A 24580-nucleotide genomic window follows, 5' to 3' on the forward strand; every position below is an offset into this window, starting at 1 on the left:
CCCAAAGCCCACTCTCTATCTCTTACCCCTACCCTGGAGACAAAGGTGGTGTTTATACCCTCCCCTTGAGCCCACCTCCTCTTGCCTGCCCATCGCAATCTTAAACATAAAATGGTCTTCCTCCTCCTGTCTGCTGAGGAGTTGGCTTCCTTGCATCCATTCTAAATTCCCCTGGCTCGTCCTCACTTCTAATTTTGCTTGGGCGCTAGATCAGCAGCTTTAAAATACAACTTTATTTCTGTTTGCCTTGGAGAGGCAAACTGCAATCAACATATTTTTAAAAACATCCAAAGAAAGCTCAAGGACAGACATGCTGCCTACGAAAACTGAAACTGTTTAAGTATGGAAACCAGTGGCTGAATGAGGCTATAATAACTGTGCCTGCCTCAAGTTTGTTCATTATTGACCTTCACTAGTCTAGGTGCTATTTGAAAGATCCAGCCTTCGTCTAAAACTTGTGTGTTTCACCTTGAGTAGGAGCAGAATAAAAAAAAAAACCATCAAAGAGCAATTTTGACTGTGCTCCAGGGAAGTGTCTTAAACAGCAAAGGATGTAAGCATTCTCAGTGATGAGAACCTGTGTGAACACACGGTGTTGGAAGTGAGCCGACTCAGCAGCAAAGGGCACTTCCTATGCCTCAGGAGCACCCAGACACTTCAGGGAGCTGCTGCAGGATGCATAGGTCCGTCCAGAAATGCACGGCTGTCAGGGGTCATTGACTTTCACTTCATTCTATCTGAGAGGTCATAGTTTGCATGAATCTAGCTTCAGAATTATAGAAAGGCTCTAATAATTTTGTCTGAACCAGTTCTAAAATCTACACACGGGGCTGATTCAAGCACAGATAAAAGTTAAGTAAATAAAATAAAAATACACATGCAATTAAAATAACTCATGTTAACATATCCCAAAGCTTCCCAAAGTCTTTTCCTTAGAACAAAGAGACATGTTTGTATGTAATTTTTAAATGACTTTTTATTTTAAGAAACTATAGAAAAGGTAAAAGGATATACATGAAATAAATACCTGCATATCATTGCATCGATTCAATTATATCATTATGTTATTAATATTTTTTATTTTCTTTTAAAAAATATTTTCTTTATAGATGTTCACATACAAATGCAGATGGGAGATAGTCTCTCTCTCTCTCTCTCTTTTTCTCTCTTTATCTCTTAACAATAAGTTGTAAATCCCATAATATTTCTCTACGAAGTCTTTCAGCATTAATATAATAAATGTCTCATCAGACTGCAAAACCAAAACATGATCATACCTAAGAAACCAATACTGATTTGATATCATCTCCATACTCCTCACACTTGTCCCCTAGGTGTCTCCTCTAGGCAGAGATCCTCAGGCTTGGGACATGAATCATGCTTTTGTACTATAATATGTGGTTGTGGTCTCTTGGCTTCTCCTGGGTGGCTCATACCTTTCTGTGTTTCCCATCCTTTTTCAGAAAGGATCCAGAGAAAAGATCTGAAAATATGTCCTAAGTAAAAGATTTCCTGAGGCAAACACCCCTTAGGTATCTTGACAGTTGTCAGACATACAGAAGCTTTGTAATAAAAATAAACTGATATTAACTCCCATCCTTTGTGACAGTGGTGCTGTCTTACAATGAACAGTGTGGCTTGTGAAGGATGTCAGCCTGGCTAAACAAGGAATCTGGACTCCTATGTCATTTCTCTATGATGTCATTGTGCTGAACCTTCAACAAGCAAGATAAATACCTTTTGAGTGAAGTTACATCTTTCACCAGTATCAGGAGCTCAGGGCTAGCCACTGACCTGGGGCTGGTAGCCAATCACACTGATGCATCTGGGGTCCACAAACGTGATAATCCCATCAGAGTTGTGCCGTGACAGGAACTCTGTGGGCACTGACATGCCGCTCATGTCCATGCACACAGGAGAGCTGGTCACCTGGGATGGAGGGTTGATAAAGATGCAGATGAGGACATGGCAAGAACCCACACATCCTGCTATGCCACTGCGAAGATGAGCGTGAGGAACTGAACTAATGCGTGGCCGCTTTCTTTACATTTATTAGGCCATGGGGATAATGAATATTTACAACAAGCCATAATGCCACAGGGCACTTGTGATGATAAAAGATATTGCACACTATGCTGGCAAATGGTTCGGGCTCAGCAAATGTTGTCTTATCGCTCTCTCATCTTCCCCTCTGAAATTGGTGCAGAGACTCTAAAAGTATGTGTTTCTGGACTGAATTCACCCCAGCTACTCTTATGTCATGCACCCGAGAAGAGATCTAGTGTTTGTTCTATGTGAATTAAATCACTTATTCATTTGTTTGAAAATGGTCAGGCTTAGAAGATCAAGGATGTACAACAGGAGCCTTCTGGACTATCAACTCTGCCTGCCTTCATCAGTTTGGAAAACACCCTAAATGTCAAAGGATGAATGAGTGAGCCAAGTGACTGAGTGGCTACTGTGTAGCAGATATCAAATAAAGCAAAAAAATTTAAGCTTTATTTACTTACTTAATGTGTACGAGTGTTTTGCTTGCATGCATGTCTGTATCACCTATGTGCTTGGTGCCTGAGGAGGCCAGAAAGGCATCAACTCCCCCTGAGATTAAAGTTGCGGACGGTTTTGAGTTTCCACATGTGTACTGGGAATTGAACCTAGGTCCTCTGGAATAGCAGTCAATTCTAACACCAAGTTAACTCTCCAACCTCAAGTAAATTAAATTTTAACAAGACAGGGTCCCTACTTCAGAGGGTATGCATGAGCATACCTCAGCTAACCACAGCAAACCGTGTGTGAATGAAGTTGAAATAAGAACTCTTGTGTTATGAGAGAACACAGTGGGAAGCAATGGTTAGCATTAACTAAGGGGATTGGCAGTTGTTTAGTTAGATCTCAAGGGATGAGGAGGTAGGAAGTTCACAGAAGGAATTTTGAAAGCAGAAGGGTAACTAAGAAACAAGGTAGAAGAAACAGCTTGAAAATACCCATAGTGTGGGGGAACCGTGAGGTGGCTGGCTTCATGAAAATGCAAAGATGTGGTTTGATAAAAAGGATGTGGGAGGATAGGGAGAAGGGAAGGAGAGGAAAACGGAATGGTGAGCTTGGACTTTGTCCCACAAAGCCCTCAGGGGACTTAGAGGTGGTTAGCAAGGATGTGAATTCTGGAGTAACTCATCTCTACAGTGACTGATGTATGTGAGAGAGAGGTCTGTGGACCCTTAGTGAAGAAAGGTCTCTGTGGTGTATCCCTCGTGGTACACCTTTTTAAAATTCAGGTTTTGACCTGTGAGACATATAACCCCACAAATATTCAGTATACAGGAGTTCCAAATGAAGAGGCATCCAAACTCAGTCTCTTGTCCTGTGTAGTGAACAAGCCTGATGAAGATGAAAAAGTCAGGCTTTTGAGCCTGCCTTTCATCCCAGCACATTGGAGGCAGAGCCATGTGGATCTCTTGAGGGCGAGGCCAGCCTGGTCTACAGAAAGAGTTCTAAGACGGCGAGGGCTACACAGGAAAAACCCTGTGTTGAAAATAACAAAACAAACAAACAAACAAAAAAGGCTTTTTGCTCACCTGGAGCCTCCCAATTGCCACGAGGCAATATTTACTGCCTTGTCCGACATCAGCGTCTTCTTCGGGTATGGTCATTCCTGAAATGAGACATGTAGCAACATGAACATGCCCAACATTACTGGCTAAGCAGGGAAAGCACCCACAATGTTGTTCATAAAACTGAAAATGCAGATCCATTGCTGCCACTCTGAGCTGGGAAGCTACCCAGCGCCTCAGCAGCCCCACACTGCGTCCTGTTCCTCTCTGTCTGACAGTGTCTGATGATTCCATGATACATCACCATCTGCATCTGTGGATGAATGACACCGAGGCAGTGGAGGAGGGTAAGATGAAAGTCATTCATCTCTACATATGCACAGTTTCACTGAAACACCAGTAAGAAGCCTAAATAGGTCTTGTTGATCATGCAAACAATTCACTTTGTTTGGTGACAAAGGATCAAAGATCAATCCAATCAGATCTTAACAACTTAACAACTTGTTAGATCCCCCTCCCCCCATTTTCTTGTCTGTCTGTCTGTCTGTCTGTCTGTCTGTTTGTTTGAGGCAAGGTCTCACTATACAGCCTTGGCTGTCCTGGAACTTGCTATGTAAACCAGGCTGGCCTTAACTTTAGAGATCTTTCTGTCCCTGCTTCCTAACTGTTGAGATGAAAGTCATGCACCAGTGTCTATTGGTGCACACTTGTAATCCTGTCACTGCAAAGGCAAAATGAGCAGATCCCCTGGGGCCTGTTAACTAATTAGCCAGCTTAGATTACTTGCTGAATTCTCAGACACTGAGAGACCCTGTCACAAACACACAGGCAAGGTGAATGATGACACCTGAGATGGCCCTTTGGCCTGCACATATATGTACATACATGCACACAGCCCTGTATCTGTATATACACAAACATACATGTGTACAGACACATAGAGTAGTACATCTTGGAAAACCTCCAGAATTAATCATGGAGCTAGCTCTTCCTCAGTTTCTGTTCAGAACTGCATAGCACTCAGTTGTGCTGATACGCTGTGTCTATCCAATCATCCCTCAGTTGTGAATGCTGAGTTTTCCGTGCGGTGCTGTTAGAAGCAATGCACATTCTAGCATATATGTCTCTTTTTAATCACTGGTATTGTACCTGTACGATGGTAGTTTTCTAGAAGTGGGATTGCTGAGTCAAATATAAATACACTTGTGTTTTGTTAAATTCCCTCCAGAAGGGCTGTATCAGTTTGCCTTCCAGCCACTGATGTCTGAAAGTCTGTTTCTCTATGTTCTTGACTAACAGAATGTGTTGTCAGTTTGACAGGTGAGAATCCATGTCTTAATTTGCATGTCAGTAATTACAGTTCCGTTCGAGCACTGCTTTATGTTTAGAACTGATTTACATTTGAGTTTTAATGAGTTGTCCGTTCGTGATCTTCCCCATTGTTCTGTGGGGATTCTGGTTGCCTATCTCTCAATGCTGTTTCCCAGACAGGCTTTCTATATTCCAAGATGGCTTCAAACTTGGTAAGTACCCGAGGAAGACCTTGAACTTCTTATCCCTCTGACTCCACCTCCCAAGAGATAGGATTATAGCTGGGTACTATCATGCCAAGTCCCACTTTTAAAGCATTGTCTCTGCAGAGAGGGAGCCTGTCAATATGTTCTCCCACATGGTCCTTTGTCTTCTAACTATGCTTACAAGGATAAGTCTGAGCCACAGTTAGAAAGCCATTTCTCATGAAGAGATCGAAAAAGACTTCTTGTTTGCCTCTAGTGCATTTTTGGCCTCAACTTTTACATTTAGATGTCTCAGACACTCCATTACTCTTGTGTAGCATATGAAATACATATTGATGTTTGCCTTCAATATGACTCTTCAGTTATCCTTCTGATATTTGTTTAAAGGACAGTGATTTAAGATACCATTTTCATCTTGCAACAAAACCCAGTGCATGCTTGGGTCTAATTATGGACTACCTGAATCCCAGAGGCACTACTGTGTGTTCTTATGTCTGCTAAGGTTTCCCTGTCGGTATTTTCTTGGCTACTGTTAAATGCGTTTTCTACATGAAACCGAGTATCAACTTACCTAACTTCATAAACTACTTTGATGACATTTTTAATAGGTTTGATTAACATTATAATTTGCCTTCAGGAGAACGATGTCTTCATAATATTGACTCACTACCCCAAGCACAGGGGAACATTTTAGTGAGGTATTTCATCCTCTTTTAATTTTTTTCAGAAGTATTTAAAATGATCCCCATATATATTTGTACTGTTATAATTGTTAAATTTGTTCTCTCGTCCATGTTGGGACGTCATCTGGTGTTGTCATTGTGCCTGTCTTGTTTAGGGCACCATATTGTCAGATTTCATGGGTGTGAAAGAAAAACAAAGTGGTTCCCATTAGCTGAGACTGCCAGGCACTTTCTCCCACTTCTCAGAAGACTCAAACTTTGGAACCAGCTTATTACTACCCTTCTGGATATGATGTAATTGTAGAAAGTGATGCAAGTCTGAGATGCTCCAGCAGAAGAGAAGGGAGTGAGGATGTGGTCCTGGATGAGGACTGTTGTGTACCATCCATGGTGAGGGCAGACGTTTCTGAGCTCTACCCTTACCTGTGTGGGCTTAATACATAAGTATTCATTGAAAAAAGATTTTATGTTTGAAACTCCCGGTCATGGGTGGAAGACAATACTTCATAGGAGACATCATGGTCTTTACAATCTTTCCACCCCCTTTTCTGCAATGTTCCCTGAGCCTTGGGGACAGGGGTTGTGCTGTAGGTGTAACAATTGGGGATGGTCAGCACACAGTCAATTGTTTTCTGTATTTTGACCAGCTGTGGATTTCTGTGATGGTCCCTGCTTGCTGCAAAAACAAAACAAAACAAACAAACATCTGATGATGGGCAAGAGATACATACACTTATCTACAGATATAAAGATAGACGTGTAGAATGAAGTTGAGAATTATACTGGTTTAGGAACATGGCAGCAGTGGGGCTTCTGTGTTCGTCAGAATCGGCATACACACATGGTGAGCTGAGCAGAGACTGATGAAAGGGCTCTTAGGACTACAGGTGGCACAGATCCAGGAGGAATGGAGAAACAATATAATACAGGGAGGGGTCTGGGGTAGATACAGTTCATGCCTCCCTGTAGGTGGAAAAGGTCTCCTGTAAGAATCAGCCTATAGCCACTGGGAACGGCAATCCAGTCGTCTCAGCTAAGGATACATTTCTTTACTGGTCCAGCAGGCATGTGATGGGTCCTCACTGGAGCCAGGCCTTTTAGTCTTAAGACAACTGGCACTGCTTTTCTTTTCTTTTATACACGATATGTTGGTTTACCTTTATAGACCATACAAAATGAAACAATAGTTTGTGATTGGATTAGGCCTGCAGAAAAGTGATGCAAAGAGAAATGAAGGACCAGCATCAGATAATTGTTATGGAACAAAACAGAACAGCTGAAAAAGAAAGAAAGAAAGAAAGAAAGAAAGAGAGAAAGAGAGAAAGAGAGAGAGAATAAGAGAAAGAGAAAGAGAGAAAGAAACCAACAGTACAGCATCCCCCATACCCCCAAAGAGGAGAGGCACAGGTGCAGCTTTACACTTAAGCAGAGCAGACAATCTGTGGGCTGGAAAATAGCATAAAGGAGAGCCAAAGGTAACCTCAGGTTAGAAGGAAATGGTAGCAATGCACACAGTGATCAGGACACAGTTGTATCAAGATCTCCTAGAAGGAAACAGGAAAGGCACAAATCAAATCATCCTGTAGAAACTGAGTCCAGGCCATGAATAAGCAATCCAGAGGGAAATACTCCCAATGTCATGTGCCCAGAAAGGACATAGAAACTCACTACTAAGGAACACTTGATTGAAAATGTCACAGCTCTTCTGAGTTCACACCAAATATCAGACTGATACAGCCTGTAGGATGACGGAAACTTTTAGAGATGTTAGGAGGTGGGGAAAGGACACTCTTATCTTCTTCTGTAGGATACCTTGGTGATAGCTCTGAGCATTTATATTATCACCTTTGTACTACTTCTAGAACTAACTTCTGGAAGTACCAGCCCTCATGGACAGACAATCCCCTGCGATGTGTAGACTTCGCAAGCTCCATTGGACTCCCAAACTAGAGATGGGCATCATGTTCCCAGCTGGAGAATGAATGACTAGTGAAACAGCATCTATTCATGTAAAACAATGAAGCCATAGGAACTACATCTTTTAAAAAGAGAAAAAATAATACGGAGACATGCATTTAGCTTTCAGGAAAAGGACCAGGGTGAAAAGGGGTATTGTTACTGTTTAATTTAAACCTTTAAACAAACTTACAATGAGCTTTTGAGCAAATTTTATCTTGCATGTTTTTTTGCATCTTTCAAATTTTATTAATGAACATGTTTTGTGGTTTCATTTCTAAAAAGAACAACATAAGGTGGGTATGATCATGGTGAAGCCTGTACCACCAGCACTTGGGAGGCTGTGGCAGGAAGAACGTACAGTTTGATTTTAAGAAGGTGGGCTCCTGAGGCTTGGCTACCCACTGTGGGGAAGTCTTCTCAGGATGCCCTGTGCTCACCAGCAACACAGAAACATGGATGTGGATTGTGAAAGCTAGACTTAGGGCCCTGTCCTTCAATTAGCAGATGGAGAGGCAGTGTGCCTGGTGACAGCAGAGGCTTAACCCAAACATTACACAGAGAAACTGCATTCCCTTTCAAATGCATGGCTACCAAGCGGTGAGGTAGAGAAACACCTTCCCTGGTTTGGCGGCTACTACTTAGTACTCTGCTGTTAGATTTGGACTTGAACATCAAAACTTCATTTCTAGGAAATGGGGACCAGTAAACATATGGTCCATACTTAACAGCAGACATGGGAAGTTTAGTAGGTTAACCAGAATGAGGGTGCAATGGCTAACCAGCTCTGTACCTCACCTCTCCATGGAGAAAGAAAATTGGGGAAAACCTGAAGTCTCTCAGATGCCTCACAACATATAATTCTGAGTTTGAATTATCATTCTGGCATGAGTGATGCGGTTTCCATGGGGAACACAGTGACCCTTTCCCGAGTAAAGCTGAGGGGCTTCTGCTACTGTGTACGACATGCTTATTCTCCTTTCTCTCCTGCTTCTAGACAGCTGCCTTCCTGTCATCCATCTGCCTAGAACAACACCAGAACTCCTGTGCTCTTGGTGCACTGGCACTCCCAGTCCCTGAACATCTGCCTCCGCTCTCCTTCTCTCCTACAGTGGTGCTACATCTGGCTCCACTGTCCCCTCTCAACATCATGGACTTTCTTTGTTCGTCAGGATTGGCCTCCAGTGCCCAACTTACCTCTCCCAAACTAAATGATGCTGGAACTGCCTTCTGCTCAGGCCAGGGAATGGTGCTTTTCTTACTGAAAGGCCCTGACCATGGCCGATAACCTGCAGGTTCTGGTATCCCTCCTTTTCCATGGTATTGCCATCATCATGGCCACCTCATTTTCCCATTGGTTTGTTTTATAGCTCTCCTACTATGGGGCTGCTGTAAGGTATGACTTAGGCTCAACACTTCCCAACAGCACTTTGAGCTCTCTCTCCCTCCTCTTGCTCTGGCTCTATGTTTGTTTTTATTTTTAATATCAAAACTCTGTGGGTTAGCAATATCAAAGTCTCCCAGTGCCACTTGTGAAAATGCCGCTAGAGCGCTTGCTCCTGTGATAGCCTCTCAAGATTTGAGATGATTACCTGCTCTGCAGGGAAGGTGACTGTGAGGAGGACTGTGTGACTTGTAGGAGGGTGTAATGACATTTTGCTGCAGGGTAGCTTGGTGCCAGTATCTTTCTGCCTCTGCCTGCAGCCTCTGGTTACTTACAAAGATCTTTGGGAAAGTGATCTATGGTCTGAGCACACTGAGTTGGCCACTGCGTCTATTGGAGATAATTATTAGAGCTCAAAAGGTGAGCCTAGTGAGTTATTCTTCCTTTGGGGAGGGGTACACATCCATATTTAAAATAATGGTGAAAAGATTCTCTTTGGGTTTTAGAGACATAGGCAGTCTTTCAAGGGACCCAATGATGAACCCATTGAAGGCCAAAGGGTTCAGGAAAGGATTCTTTAAAGAAAATGGCCGCTGAGCTTGGTACCAACATAGTTGGAAGGAAGATATCCCTATATACAGTATATGGCTTAATGGTCATTAATAATGGGCCTTGGGGGTAACCAAGGTCATCCTAAATCAAGAATTATGATCCTGCCACTGATAGCAAAAGCCTGTGGCTCTCTGAATTTCAGGAAAATTGAGTCATACTTATCATGTGACATGAGTATAAATACCCTTATTCTATAGTGTCTATGTAGTCATTTGGTGGGGGGAGTGTATATGAGTCAACATTGTACCTGGTGCAAAGACTCAGCATACCCAACCCAGGGTGGTGGTTTGAGTGAAAATGGCTCCATAGGTTCTGGGAGTGGCATTATTGGAGGTGTGGCACTATGGAGGAAGTATGTCACTGGGGATGAACTTTGAAGTTTCAGATGCCCAAGCCAGGCCCAGTGTCACCCTCTCTTCCTGCTGCCTGAAGATCCAGATTTGGAACTTTAAGCCACCTCTTCAGCACCATGTCTGCTTGCATTCTGTATGCGTCCCACCATGATCATCATGGACTAGACTGCTGAAGCCAGCCTCCAATGAAATGTTTTCCTTTATAAGAGTTGCCTTGGACATAGTGTCTCTTCACAGCAACAGAAACCCTAACAAAGACACTCAATGTCCTAGTTTACTTCTGTTGGGTCCCTTGAAAGACATAGGCAGTCTTTCAAGGGACCCAATGATGAACCCATTGAAGGCCAAAGGGTTCAGGAAAGGATTCTTTAAAGAAAATGGCCGCTGAGCTTGGTACCAACATAGTTGGAAGGAAGATATCCCTATGTACAGTATATGGCTTAATGGTCATTAATAATGGGCCTTGGGGGTAACCAAGAAAAAAGCAGCCTGGGGAGGAAAGGACTTAGCTTACAGATCAGAATCCATCTATCATCAGGGGAAACCAAGTCAGGAACCTAGTGTAAGGGGCTAAAGCAGAGGTCCTGGAGAAATGGTGCTTACTGGTTTGCTCTTTATTTGTAATGCTTTCTGATGCAACCTCAGCTTTGGCAGCCTCGGCACTGGGAGAGGAGGTAGGGTTATCCTGGTGGCTGAGCTAGGTCTCCCTGTGCTGATCTCTGTCTAAATGCAGCACTCAACTATGGTTCCGAAGGACCTGAGGCCATCCACACTTCAGGACATGAGGCTTGTGATACCCCGGGCTCTTGGACTATGACAGGCTGTAGGTTGTAGCACCAAGTGCGGGGTGGGGGTGGGGGCAACACTCTGCTGCGGAGAAAGGAGAACCTGTTCTTACTCTCTAGGGTTCACCATCATGATGGGAAAAACAGACCCAGCTCATTCCAATACCATGTGCTTAACAGTGTCACAGGGAGCAGAACAGAGCCTGGAGATGGGCCACAGAGCTGCTGTTGAGTGCCAGAGCGGGCTGAGAGAAGTCGGGGGAGTGCTTCCTGGCAGGAATCGCAAAGTGCTTTTTTAAATATGAACAGGATAACTGCAACTATTCTAACAGGTTTTAGTGATCCCCTGATCAGCTTCACAAGCTCATTTCACCTCATATTAAGCTACAACGCCCTCCTTGGATAGCCTCTTCCCTCCTGCTAGCCTAGCGAGAAATACATCTGGAGAGTATAAACAATGCAAATGAGATGGACCTGGAAACCGATGTTGGGAAAGGAAGACAGCACTGGCCAGGGAGGCTTCCTCATGCCTCACTAAGGGTTACAGGAACCCAGTGCAGACAAAGTGGAAAGCGGGTTTGTTTTTCAGTCTCTCTGGAAAGAGGTTGTCCTTGGCCTTCACTACCTCATGCGAATTAAGACATATTTTTATATTTCACAAAACAAAAGGCAGAAGGGGAACAACTGTCTTCTGGCTGCAAGCAATCCAGGGTACTTGCTCACGGCATACTGCCACAGCCTTCCCTGAGGAACATTTGTAAACTTTAGGAAAAATTTACTGTTGCAAAAACACATTTGGGAAACAGTCTCAATAAAGATAAAGTGGTTTCATCACTGTAGGCTTCTCAGAGACTGCGCTACACTGTGTCAACCAGTACCATTTGCCAGGAGAGAAACGCAGAATGAGAAGTCTCCCATTGGATTGAATGGAATCCCTTTGTTGCAGTCTAGTGATTTTTATCTTGGTGGATAGTTTTGGGAAAAACAAACAAGTTGACCTGTGAATATCTTGTATTTCAGGGATTTTGCCTGGAAACCCTAAAAGTGGTTTAGCCTAAAAGGCTTATGGGTATAACTGATGCTTTTGTACCTACTTGTCCCTTCCAAATGACAATGAAAGCTTGCAGGGCCTGACACAGAAAGAAGTATATCCTAGTGCTGGAAACTGGGAAAGGTGGGGAGGGGTGTGTGAGGTGGTTTTAGGATGCATGGATCAGGCCAGAGCACACTGAGGAAGGATGCAATGGGGAACCCAACCACACTGAGGGATGATGTAATGGGGAACCCAACCATACTGAGGGAGGATACAATGGGGAACCCTATTCCCTGTAACTGCCTGTGGGGGAGTGGAAGGTTTGTACCAGAACAGAAAAAAGCGCAGAGTAAGCTTGACTTGAGATGAGTCCAGAAAAAGGGCAAGTCTCAGAGAAGCACCTGGGACTCCTAGGAAACCACATGGACTTCTAGGACTCTCACTGGGGCTGTGTGTGATTTGTAACCTGCCACTCCATTTATTGCCCTGGGAACAGACAGGTGAAAGCTAGTTCAGGTGTTCCTAAGACTGCAGCAAAGCCAAGCATTCCTCTCCTGTCCTTGTCGAGGGTACTCGGGTCTTTCTAGAACCTCTGCAATGGATGATGGCACGATTGTCAGCTCTCAGAATGGACCATCCCACAGTCACATGTCTAAGGTAAGTCACACAGAACTGGGAAGCATGTGAAAAAGGGGACACCAAGGTAAGGAACCAGAACAATTATTTCCAGTTGCTTTACAAGAGAGAGAAAAATCCCACAAGCAATGGAGGAGTGTTCCTCTTTCTCCACATCCTCTCCAACATGTGTTGTCACCTGAGATTTTGATCTTAGCCATTCTGACTGGTGTAAGGTGGAATCTCAGGGTCGTTTTGATTTGCATTTCTCTGATCGCTAAGGACTTTAACTTTTTTTTTAGGTGTTTCTCAGCCATTCGAGATTCCTCAGTTGTGAATTCTCGGATTAGATCTATACCCCATTTGTTGATTGGGTTGTTTGGTTTTTTTTTTTTTTTTTTTTTTTTTTTTGGTGATTAACTTCTTGAGTTCTTTATATATTTTGGATATTAGCCCTCTATTGGATGTGGGGTTACAACCATTATGGAAATCAATCTGGAGGTTCCTCAGAAAATTGGAAATAGGTCTACCTGAAGACCCAGCTATACTACTCTTGGGAAAATACCCAAAAGATGCCCTACCATGCCACAGGGACACGTTTTCCTCTATGTTCATAGCGGCCTATTTGTGATAGCCAGAAGCTGAAAACAACCTAGATGTTCCACGACAGAAGAATGGATACAGAAAATGTGGTTCATTTACACAATGGAATACTACTTGGCTATTAAGAATGAAGACAACCTGACTTTTATAGGCAAATGGATGGAACTAGAAAAAATCATCCTGAGTGAGGTAACTTAGACCCAAAAGGACATCAAACCCAAAGGACATGCATAGTATGCACTCACTAATAAGTTGATATTAGCAAAGAGAAAGAAAGAAAGAAAGAAAGAAAGAAAGAAAGAAAGAGAGAAAGAGAGAAAGAAAGAAAGAAAGAGAAGAAAAGAAAGACCCATATAGAATATGCCTCAGTCCTACTTGGGAGAGACAAAGCAATCACAAGTGGGGAGGGTGGGAAGCAGGGACTTGGGATGGAATGTGGACAGGAGAGTTGGGGAGGCAGTGGAGGGGAGAGGGGAACCTGATCTGGTATTGGGTTAGGAAAAAGAACTGAAGCCCTGAGGTCCAGCAGAAAGGATGTAAACAGGCAGCCTCAGGAAATAGGAGGTTGGGGGGACCCCCCAGAATGCACCAGAGGCCTGGGAGGTGAGAGACTCCTAGGACTCATAGGGAGGGACCTTTGATGAAATGCCTGACAGTAGGGAGAGGGAACTTATAGAGCCCACCTCCAGCAGGAAGATAGGACATCAAATGAGGGATGGGGTTGCCATCCCATAGTCACACCTCTGACCCATAATTGTTTCTGTCTGAAAGAATTACAGGGGTGGAAATGGAGAGGAGCCTGAGGAAAAGAAGGTCCAGCGACAGGCCCAAAGTGGGGTTCAGCTTAGGGGAAGTCAGAAGGCCTGCCATTATTACTGAGATTATGGAATGCTCACAAAAAGGGATTTATCATGACTGCCCTCCAAAAGACCCAATAAGCAACTGAAAGAGTCAGATGCAGATATTTGCACCCAACCAATGGACAGAAGCTGCTGACCCCTGTTGTTGAATTAGGGAAAGGCTGAAAGAAGCTGAAGAGAAGGGCAATTCTGTAGGAGGATCAGCAGTCTTAATTAATCCGGACCCCCGAGATCTTTCAAACAGTGGACCACCAAACAGACAGTATACACCAGCTGATATGAGGCCCCCAACACACAAACAGTAGAGGACTTTCAGGTCTGTGTCCATTCAGAGATGATGCACCTAACCCTCAATAGACTGGGGGCCCCAGGGAGTTTAGAGGTCAGGTGGGGTAGGGGGTGGGGGCAACTATGTGGAGATGGGGTGGGGTGGGGAGGAGGTGTGGGATGTGGAGCAGTCGGAGGGTGATGGTGAGGGGCGGGGAATGGAATATAGTGTGTAAAAAATGAATTACAAATAAAATTAAATTAAAAAATAAAATTATCAACAGCAATGTAAAAAAAATAATAAAAACAAGAGAGAGAAAAATCTAAAGTCGATCCTCTGGGAGTCTAGAGGATGCTGTATTTATAGAAAGACAGCAACTTCATCAGTGAGGACTGAGTGCAGATGAAAAAGCACACTTGTCACGTTAAAAACAGAAAAGGGAGTGGTGGCCAAGAATAGAAGATTCGGTCAAGAAGTTCTAGAACTTCATATGAAGAACAAAAATCTAGAGGGGGGCAAAGAAGAACCAGGAGATGGCTGTGGCACCTGACACACAGGGGTGACTCTGATGCCTGAAGGACACATCTTTACAGGGACAGCTCAAGCCCCCATACAGGCTGAACCAGCCTAGTCATTAAAATGAGCGAAAACATCCCCACTAGCATACTGAGCAAACATTTGATTTCTAGGCATTCGGGAAACAACCTACTTGTGTTATAACGGAAAAGGGGAAGATTCTGAAAGGAAAGCCAAGGCAGGCTCAGCCATCTGCACACAGAAGTTAGAAACTAACTGCTAAAGATGCTGGAGAAGTGGCTTCCTGGAAACCCGTGACCTCAAGAATTCTCTTTGCAACTGTATAGGGCAATGAGAAAATCCTCAAACTGGAGGGATCCAGGAGTGTGGGGCCTGCCAACCCTTCTAGATGTTAATTATTGGGAGACTCATCTTGGTATGGTGAAATGGACCAAATAATGTCAGGGTCATGGTGTAGAGAAAGATAGGGTGAACAACACAAGCAACATGGTCTGCTTAGTACCTGGCCAACCTCAGGTAACACACAAGTGGCAGAAAGGGAGATGACAGAGGATAGATGCGGGTTTTAAAAGATGATTATAGACTTGAGAGATAAATAGATGGTAAATGCAAGAGCGGATAGATTTATAGATTGGTGACAGACAAATAATAGGTGATAATCAACAATTGTTAGAATGTATTTTAACTTTTTCTTCTGAGAATTTCATACATGTATACAATGTATTTTGATTATATTCCCTCCCATCTCCTCTTGGACTCCCTCTGACATCTCCTTTTCAACTTCATGTCTTCATATATTAAATAAAATAAAGGTTGTTGTTGTTGTTGTTGGCTTTTTTTTTTTTTTTTTTTGAGACAGGACCTCATTGTGTAGCTTTGGCTGGCCTGGAAACTTACAGAGATCCACCAGCCTCTGCCTCCTTATTACTGGAATTAAAGGCACACACCACTATGTCCTGCCTCCCTCTTTAAAAAAAAAAATAATCTACTGAGTCTAATAAGTGTTGCCATCATGCACATGTGTGTGGAACTACATAGATAGCAGTTTTGATAGATGGTAGAAGATGGATGATAGATTTGACAGGTAGATGTTAGGTCTGAGAGATATACTTGATACACGACAGATGATATATAGATAACAGTATGTAAATAGATGACATAATATAACAATGACCAAATAGCTGACATGCAAATCCCAGTCAAAAGCCCAAAGTGATCTTTCCACCTATGTAAGGAGTAAGCGAAGCCGGCAAGCTTAATAATGATGTGTAAGCACATAGATTCTGCAATCAGACTTCCTGGTTGTGAGCTGCAGCTTTCCCACCTGCCTCATATAGACCCTGCTAACTGCCACACTGCCATCTGGAACAGGCATTATCCTGGCTACCTTACATGTTCACATGAGCATAGCCACTGTCCTCCTTCAGCTTCATTTTCTCCCAAGGTGACACAAAAGCTCCAGTCTTCACTGGTCCCTCGGCCTTTCAGCAAATTCTATCTAGTTAATAAACTACTCTCCAAAACCTTTATAGAAAGTGCAGAGAAGGATCCAAGCTCTCTGGATTGGCATTCCAGTCCTGTGGTGGTCTGAATAAAAAAGTCCCCCACAGGTCCATAGGGATTGTCACTATTAGGAGCTATGGCCTTCTTGGAATAGGTATGTCACTGGGGGTGGGTCTCAGATGCTCAAACCAATGTAGTGTGACTGTCTCTTCTTGCTTCCTATAGTTCAAGATGTAGACCTCTCAGCTCCTCCCTCAGCACAGCACAGTCTCTGCCAGCACACCACTATGCTTCCTGCCATAACGAACTAAACCTCTAAACAATCCGAATTAAATGTTTTCATTAATAAGAGCTTCAACGGTCACGGTGTCTCTTCATTGCAATACAAATCCTAACTAAGATAGCCCCAAGATCTGATGTTATCCCTGTGCTTCACCCACCCTCCCACCGGCAGCTAGTATCTCCTTACTGCATGGAGAAGGCTGAGTACACAGCGAATGCACCAAGATGTCCAAGTGTATGGTCCAACCTTAAGCTTTTTACTAGCCACATGTGCTGGGCCAACTGCTTCACAATGCTGTCTTTAGGTATCTAGAAACTAGAAAATAACTGTGTCTGCATATCATCAGGGGTTTTGTGAAGATTAAATAAACAAATAAGGTCAAGGGCTTTCCACTGAGTGTAGCTCTCAAAGTGTTCCCAATGACAGGTGCTACTGTTCAAACCTCTGCTGCCTATGTTTTTTTCCTTGCTTGCAATGCGTTTTTAACTAGCAAAGTCTTTCCCATTACCCTACGTTTCATCCCAGTTCTACTCTCTATCTCTGCCCCCCGGGCTGGCATGCAGGCTAGACAAGCTTGCCTTGACACAACCCAACAGTTGAATTTGTGCCTTGGTTATGACTTGAGGCTTTGCGGCTGACTTGGAAGTTTGTCCCTGCTACAGCTCTGTAAGCAGGCACCATGTCAGCCTCACCTCAGGATCCCCAGGACGTCACAAAGCTTGTCTGTAGTGGAGCTCAGAAACCATCTATAGAAGGAATAGGAAGAGGCATTCCATCCTGCCTGAGGATGAGAAACCAGATGATGGTGATAGTTATTCCCCATCTCAGAAGCTAATGTGGTGGCTTTTGATTCTGGAGAGATCCTGAGCATGCCACATATGGTGGCTAGGGTAGGGTGGCTAGGAAGCAGAGGGGTGCAGCCATGGTTTATGACTTAGTGGCCTCAATACCAGCAAGCGATTTTTGGAGACTTCCACACGGTAGAAAAACAAACCACATTCAAGAAGCAAACTGCCAGAAACCCAGAACTGTTGGAGATGAGCTCATGGCAGAGCCAAGCTGTCGGCTGAAGTCTGAGCACTGGGCTGACCCCAGAGGCTTCTGGCCAGAACTGCAAAATAACCTCAAGCCTGTGGCATGCTGTGGCCATGGCTTACTGAAAGTCAGTAACAAAGTGAGAAAAAAGACACCCACCGCACCAGTGAAGAAAGTGCCAAATGCTTTCATGATCTAGATTGTCCCAGGGACAAGCCATATGTCCTGAACTCAAACTCTATACCCTGGGTCAGGCCTTGGCTCTCTTGTGCCGACATTCTGTCAGGTAACCAGGCATTCTACATGGTGTATTAGGTGGTAAGCCACACCTCCACTTTAGAAATGACATCTGCTCAAAGATGCCTCTATGAAAGGCAAGGTGCTTGATAGTGGCGCTATAAATTTATAAGGCGTCTGATAGTCCTTACAGTGAGATGTTTGCTACCCCAGTACCCCAACTCTATGACATTAGGAAGGGGTAAGAGGGTCATAACGTCAGTTTACCACTCATCCAAGCCACACAACTGTCTCTGCCACTAACCATCTCAAAAGAGTTCCACAAAACTGATGTTCTTAAACTTAGAAACTCTAGCAAGAACTGGCTTCACACAGGCACCCTTCTAGACTTACCATTTTTCATTTCAAGAGCATTTCTTTTTCCACCACCCTCCCACTCATCCATCCCATCTATCCATGCACCCACTCATCCAGCCTTCAAAAATAGAATGTTTGCTAAGTCTGAATGATAGATGGGTGTGAGAAGATGAGCCCAGCATCTGCCCTTGGGTCTTGTAGGCTATGAACAGTGATCTAGAATTAGAGTTATATGTGCTAAGAATGCAGTTATTAATAATGGAAACAGTCCCTGTAGCCACAGAACAAAGCAGCAAGGCAACTAAGTCCCCTGCATGCATGCATGAGTAATGATATAGAAAGATGGACTTCTCTAGAACCTGTGTCTTCACAGAAACACCCTGTACAAGAGCAGACTCAAAAAGCAGACAATGATGTACTTCCAAGCTCTCTGTAAACCATATAATCTGATCATTTCGAATACCATCTTTGAAGGTTCAGATTGATGTCTCAAAACATCATTTTCTTTTATTATTAAAATCAGGTAAAACATGGGAAAATGTGGACATGAACAGAAAAGAAAATGTTCCAACAATCCATAGTCAGAAATAAATGGTTAATATTCCAGCTTTAACACACGTGTATGCTTTATTCATTTATAATTTTAAAAACAAGATGTATATGTCTTGTGGCCACTTAAAAACAATTGTTTACACTTTATTTTGTTCTCAAAATTCTTGAATAGCACAAAAGCCCATTAATGTCTGCCCAATGTGCTGGTGTATGGAGTTTCCACATTTATTTTATCTAGTTCTCTACCAGTGGCATTCAGATTCATTTGGATCTTTCACAGTCATTAAATGTGATTAAGAACACAATATACAAATATCTCTAGTTAATTTGTTAGAATAAATTTCCACCAATCTGAGTGCTGGATCATAAGCCACACACTGTCAGATGTTTGATACACACTGCTCAGTCTACTCAAGCTTTGCATTAGTTTACATTCCTAACAGCAGTGCAAAAAGCATATTGTCTTTACTTTTCATTTGCCTTTTTGCTTTTTGGTCCATTAAAATGTAAGAGAGAGTGGTATCAAATTGTTTCAACGTGCGGTTCTGGTTAACTGTGAAAACTGACTTTTTCCGTAGCTTAATGTGTCTGTCGTATCTTTAATGCCCTTGCATGCCCCTGACTCACTTCTCTCTTTTGTAACTTTCCTCTTTTGCTCCAAGTTGTGCCTTCTGGAACTACCCTGAGACTAATTCCTCCTTCATATGACACCCCCTCAAATACTTGCAGACAGAAATCATGTCTCATTTTCTCTAAGTGAAACACCCTGGCTCCTCCAACCATTCCTTATGTGGCAGTTTCATAGGCCAGTATTTAAGGCAAAGAATAAGTCCTACTGCCTCAAATAAGCTAACACCAACAGTCTTGAGACACACGCAGCTCCAGAGGAACTCACCCTCTGGGTGCAGCCACTGCCTACCTCTTGGGTCACAGCCTCTTTTCTCCCAGCCCACAGGGGCCGGGTGAGTTTTATCACACTCATGTCATTACTCATGTGAGATCATGGGTCTGGAGCCCCAATAAAGGGGCAGAAGGGCATAATATTGAGTCTGGAAGCAGAAGAGGAATTTACACCCTGTATAGTCAGAATAATTAAGTAACTTAAGTGAAGAAAGATTCAGCAGGAATCAAGGCATCCTCTTGGCATGGATCTCCAGATGGCTTTGGAGTACTGATGTAGTGTGGGTATGGGCATATTTCAGGGCAAATTTTCCTAACTTCAGCTGGCATAGGGACTCTTCTGTCTCCAAAGATAACACTTTCCTATGATCACCTCTACAATGAGGTATTTATCTGAGCACTTCAAGAAAGATGGGCCTGGAGTTTGTAGCCCTGCCGTTGTTGCTCAACAATGGCCATACATAGACCATTATACACACTGGATAATGGAGACACTGCTGCCAGTCCTCCTGCAAATCTTTTGTTCTTATTTTCATCTCATTGAACAATCTCCTACTACAAACCTACTTTCTCAAGCACTGTCTGATGTCCCCATGCCTTGCCACTTACAAAATCCCCATCACTGAACTGCTTCCAACTGGTTCGGCAGCGCTGTTAGAACTATGTGTGGATCTCCTAAGTTGAGGGCTGGATGCCTTCAGAATCTCTGTCCTTTGGTAAACAACATACTGGTAGTTTGTAAATTATACTTCCTATGGTTTAAAGAGGATGATTTAGTGATTAAGAATGTTGGATGAACATTCAGAGAACCTGCACTGGATTCCCAACATGGTAGTTCACACCTTCTGTAAGTCTACTCCCAGGGGATCTGACCTATGCAGGCACAACATGTACACTGTGTGTGTACATTAACACACACACACACACAGAAGGAAGGAAAGAAAAAAGGAAAGTGTTGCCAAAAGTTCATGCATTAGAAACCCGAAACCCCAAATTCACGTGTTGATGGCATTTGTAGACGGAACTTTTTGAAAGAAATGAGGGCCTTTGGGATAGCATTGAAAATGTAAACGAGGAAAATACCTAATAAAGAAAAAAAAAAAAAGAAATGAGGGTTAAATTAGATCCCACGGAGACCTAATGATGATGTTAGTGGCTTCCTAAGAGAGAGAAGCTATGTGTGTTGGAACACTCCTTTAATCCAGGCACGTGGGAGGCAGAAGCAAGTGGATTTTAAGATCAGCCTGGTCTACGTTTTGAGTTTCAGGCCAGTGGGAATGTACAGTGAGACCCTGTCTCAATAAATAAATAGATATATAGATAGATAGGTAGATAGATAGATAGATAAAAAACAAACAAACAAACAAACAAATAAATGGAGAGACATCTAAACTCACAGGTGCCAGCTGGGCGTCACTTCTCTCCCCAGAAGACACCCTCTGCCACAATATGACACACACCAAGAAGACTCTTGTCAAATGCAGTCCCTTAGCCCTGAAGTCACCATCCTTATAACTAAGAAAAATATTTATTTTCATTGTAAATAACCTAGTCTGTAATATTTTGTGATAGTAATCCAACAAAGACCAAGATCATATTTTAAGTAGGAAAAAATACCTTTAAGAACATTCATATACATTGTACTGACAGGCTGTGCTCATGCATATCTCTCTCTCTCTATCTATCTATCTATCTATCTATCTATCTATCTATCTATCTATCTATCTATCTATCTATCTGTGTGTATACATGCACAAAAAGTCAATGTGGGGTGTTTAGATTGCTGAGTTTTGACTTGCAGGTGTCAGACTCTGGATATTCCATAACACTGCTATGATTGTTGTAATTATGTCGGACATAGTAAACACAACAATCATTACTGGTATGATTATGCAAAGTATTTCAGAATTGCGTTAAGGTGCTAATGGTATTTGTGGACATAGAGACTTCATTCTTTGAAAACCCAGACAGTATCGAGAAATTATTTTACTTCCAGACCTCTTACAGTACAGATGAAAGTCAACATGCCAGGTCAGAGGTGGGCAATGAGCAGCAGAGCTATGAAGCAGGTATTGTCAGCCAGTGAAGGAAAGATCATTGTAGATTTCTAGTCAAGGAGGGGTCTTGTATAGCCCCCTCCAAGGCAAAACATAATCCACAGCTCACTGCCCAGCAGAGGCAAAGCTACAATATGAAACTCAAGCCACTTTATCTTACAGTTTCTATTTTTGCTTGCCTGCCAATGGGCAGCATACTGTAAACTATTTTTATTTCTTCCAAGCACTAGTCTGGCTATTGCTCTATGTTATTTAACCACATTAAGGCCATAGGGTTTGTGCTCTTTGTTTTGTGGGATTACTATGCCACATAGCTATATTTTGGTGCTTTACTATTCCCTGTATGGTTACATGACATTTATATTCATCTATCCATCACCTAATGTATATTTGGGTTGCTTTAACTCTTTGTCCATTATGCACAAACATGTATAGTCACATTTCTTTGTAGATCTAGGTCTTCAGTTCTTTTGGATTGATATTCAGGAGTCAAACTGTGAAGTCATACAGTATCTGCATGCTTAACATTTTGCAAGTGTTTTTCCAAGCAGCTATGCTATTTCACATTCCCACCAGCAAGATATGATGGTTTAATTCTCCTTTTCCTTGCCAATGCTTCTTATCTGTTATCTCAATGTGATTTTGATATGCATATCTGTGGCGACACGGCTGCAACTATCATTTGAAATCTCCACATTATCATTTCTGAGGTTGATGATGCAAAGGCTCCACTCACCCTTGAAGAATCAAGGTTTTTTTGGAAACCTATTTCAGATAGCGGCGGTTTTCTCCGGTATCAAAAATGACATTCTAACCACAAAGAAAAATGACAATACTTTCCCACGTTTTCTCCAACTATACCATCAGAGGTGAAGGCATCTGCCTTCTTGGAAATACATCAGCAGTGTTCTGCTTACCTGCTGGTGGCCAAGCCTTGATGTAACCTGTGCAGTGGACCACAGCATACTGGGCTTCTCCTTCTTTCACAGGGCCAAGGCCATTCCTGGAAGAGAACTTACATGAAGCTGTCTTCACTATATGGAAACATGGCAGGATGCTGATGACCCTTTTGGTATCTAAGCTACCTGTTCCCTTGTTTCCATAGTGGTTGATTTCCCATCATCCTGCCTCCTTTCCATCAATGGGGCTTCAAAGTCACATATAAATTTCACCCAACTCCCAGTTCTCACCCTGGGTACTGCCACCCTGACATGTACTCTGTTGGTCCTATTCAAGCTGAACTATTCCCCACTGTGGGGCTAATACGACATCTACTAGCATAGTCCCAAGTACATCATAGAGAGAAGTGCGCACCTGAACCTTTTCCTCATGGTGGTTATTCTGTTCAAAGGCAGGTGGTCCAAGGGAGCGTTTCCACACCTAAGAGTCAACATATGCATTAGAACCAGCGAATGCAGTAAACGTCTGAAATATGAGATGCTGCTGAAACAGACAAGGGGAACGCACCTCTCACCAAAGCAAGGGTTCAAACCACTATTAGTGTACATTCCTTGTGTGTGTGTTCAACTGTGTGAACGTGCACATATGTGTGTGTGGGTGCATGTGTATGCTTATAAATGTGGAGGCCAGAGGATGACCTCGGGTACCATTCCATCTTTTCTTTTAGGATAACGTATCTCACTGGTCTGCAGCTTACCAAGTGAGGGACCCTCCTGGTTTTGCATCTCTGGTGCTAGAACTACTAAAGTGTGCCACCACACCCAGTCTTTTCCACATGGACTCTGGGGACCAAACTCAGGTCTTGGCTTAGAAGGCAAGCATTTGACCGACTGAGCCATATCGACAACGGAATTGAGGAGTTCTTTAATCGGTAAGCATTCTTTCTAATGTTCTCTTTCTTATAAATAAAGATGGTGCGGTATGGAGGGGATATGATTAAACTCCCCCCCCCCCCGGTAACTGGACTTCTTGCATCTATCTGTGACTGTCTTGAGCACAATGAGTATTAGTCATACAGCCAGTCAGACTACCCTTATGTGAGCACTCGCTGCTCTGAACACTTCATAGACACCTTGTAAAAACTACTGTTGATGGTGTACTCCTAGTCAGTTATTTGAAATAGTTCTTACTGGAATTTTTAACTGTTAAAAGCCTTAGTGAACTCTAGATGACCTCACTACAATTTCTACCTAAGCCAGGAGGGGAACGCTTCTTCTGGTTGCCAAGCAAAGGATAAGTCTGTGACAGGGGCAAAGACTAGCCTGCGTTTGCTTGCAAGGTTTGCTATAATTGATACAAATACACTTTTTGGCTATATAAGTAGACTCTCTAGCCCACTTTGTTAGCTGGTTGTGAGACAGTCTCCTATGCTGCCTTTCTTGCTATATCACATTAAGCCCAGTTAAAGGCTTTTCTGGAGTTGTATTTTTTTAATTACTTTTTAAATTTTTTTTAATATTTTTTATTACATATTTTCCTCAATTACATTTCCAATGCTATCCCAAAAGTCTCCCATACCCTCCCCCCCCACTTCCCTACCCACCCATTCCCATTTTTTTGGCCCTGGCGTTCCCCATTATGGCCTGAACTAATAACACACAGAAAGTGGCAGAGATTGGAGAGCATCAGTGAAGGCCGAGGCAGCAGAGCAGCTAGAGGCCTGCAGAGTCAGAGATGAGAAACTGTAGGTCCGGTTGTAGGAAGAATTACATACTTGTCAAACCTTTAGGGTCAAGAATTTTAGCTCTTCAGGCCTGGGAGCTGTTATCAAAGGTGGAAGAACGTGATACCTAGATGGCCTGGAAACTGAAATGCCAGCTGCAGTCAAGAGCTGAGGAATCTCAATCTCTTACATCGGCATGGCCCACGAGCTTTAACATTTGCAGGGCTAAGGATCCTTTATACCCAAGGTCTGCACAAGAGTCCTTACACTAAAGGA

The 24580-nt window shown here is 43.1% G+C and overlaps 1 protein-coding gene across 9 annotated transcripts in view; it reads right to left on the reverse strand.

The window, feature by feature from the left end:
- The window catches only part of Arnt2 (aryl hydrocarbon receptor nuclear translocator 2), a 165468-nt gene that overhangs the window by 35925 nt on the left and 104963 nt on the right, over nt 1-24580 (reverse strand). For all 9 annotated transcript variants that reach the window (XM_006507239.4, XM_006507244.4, XM_006507243.1 and 6 more), the window contains 4 exons: nt 22996-23061; nt 22599-22684; nt 3576-3652; nt 1795-1929 (listed from right to left, as the gene is read on the reverse strand). In XM_006507239.4, coding sequence (XP_006507302.1) covers nt 1795-1929; nt 3576-3652; nt 22599-22684; nt 22996-23061 — 364 coding nt within the window. The remainder of the gene's footprint in view (nt 1-1794; nt 1930-3575; nt 3653-22598; nt 22685-22995; nt 23062-24580) is intronic.

This window comes from Mus musculus, chromosome 7, assembly GCF_000001635.26.
Source record: "Mus musculus strain C57BL/6J chromosome 7, GRCm38.p6 C57BL/6J".
NCBI lineage: Eukaryota > Metazoa > Chordata > Mammalia > Rodentia > Muridae > Mus > Mus musculus.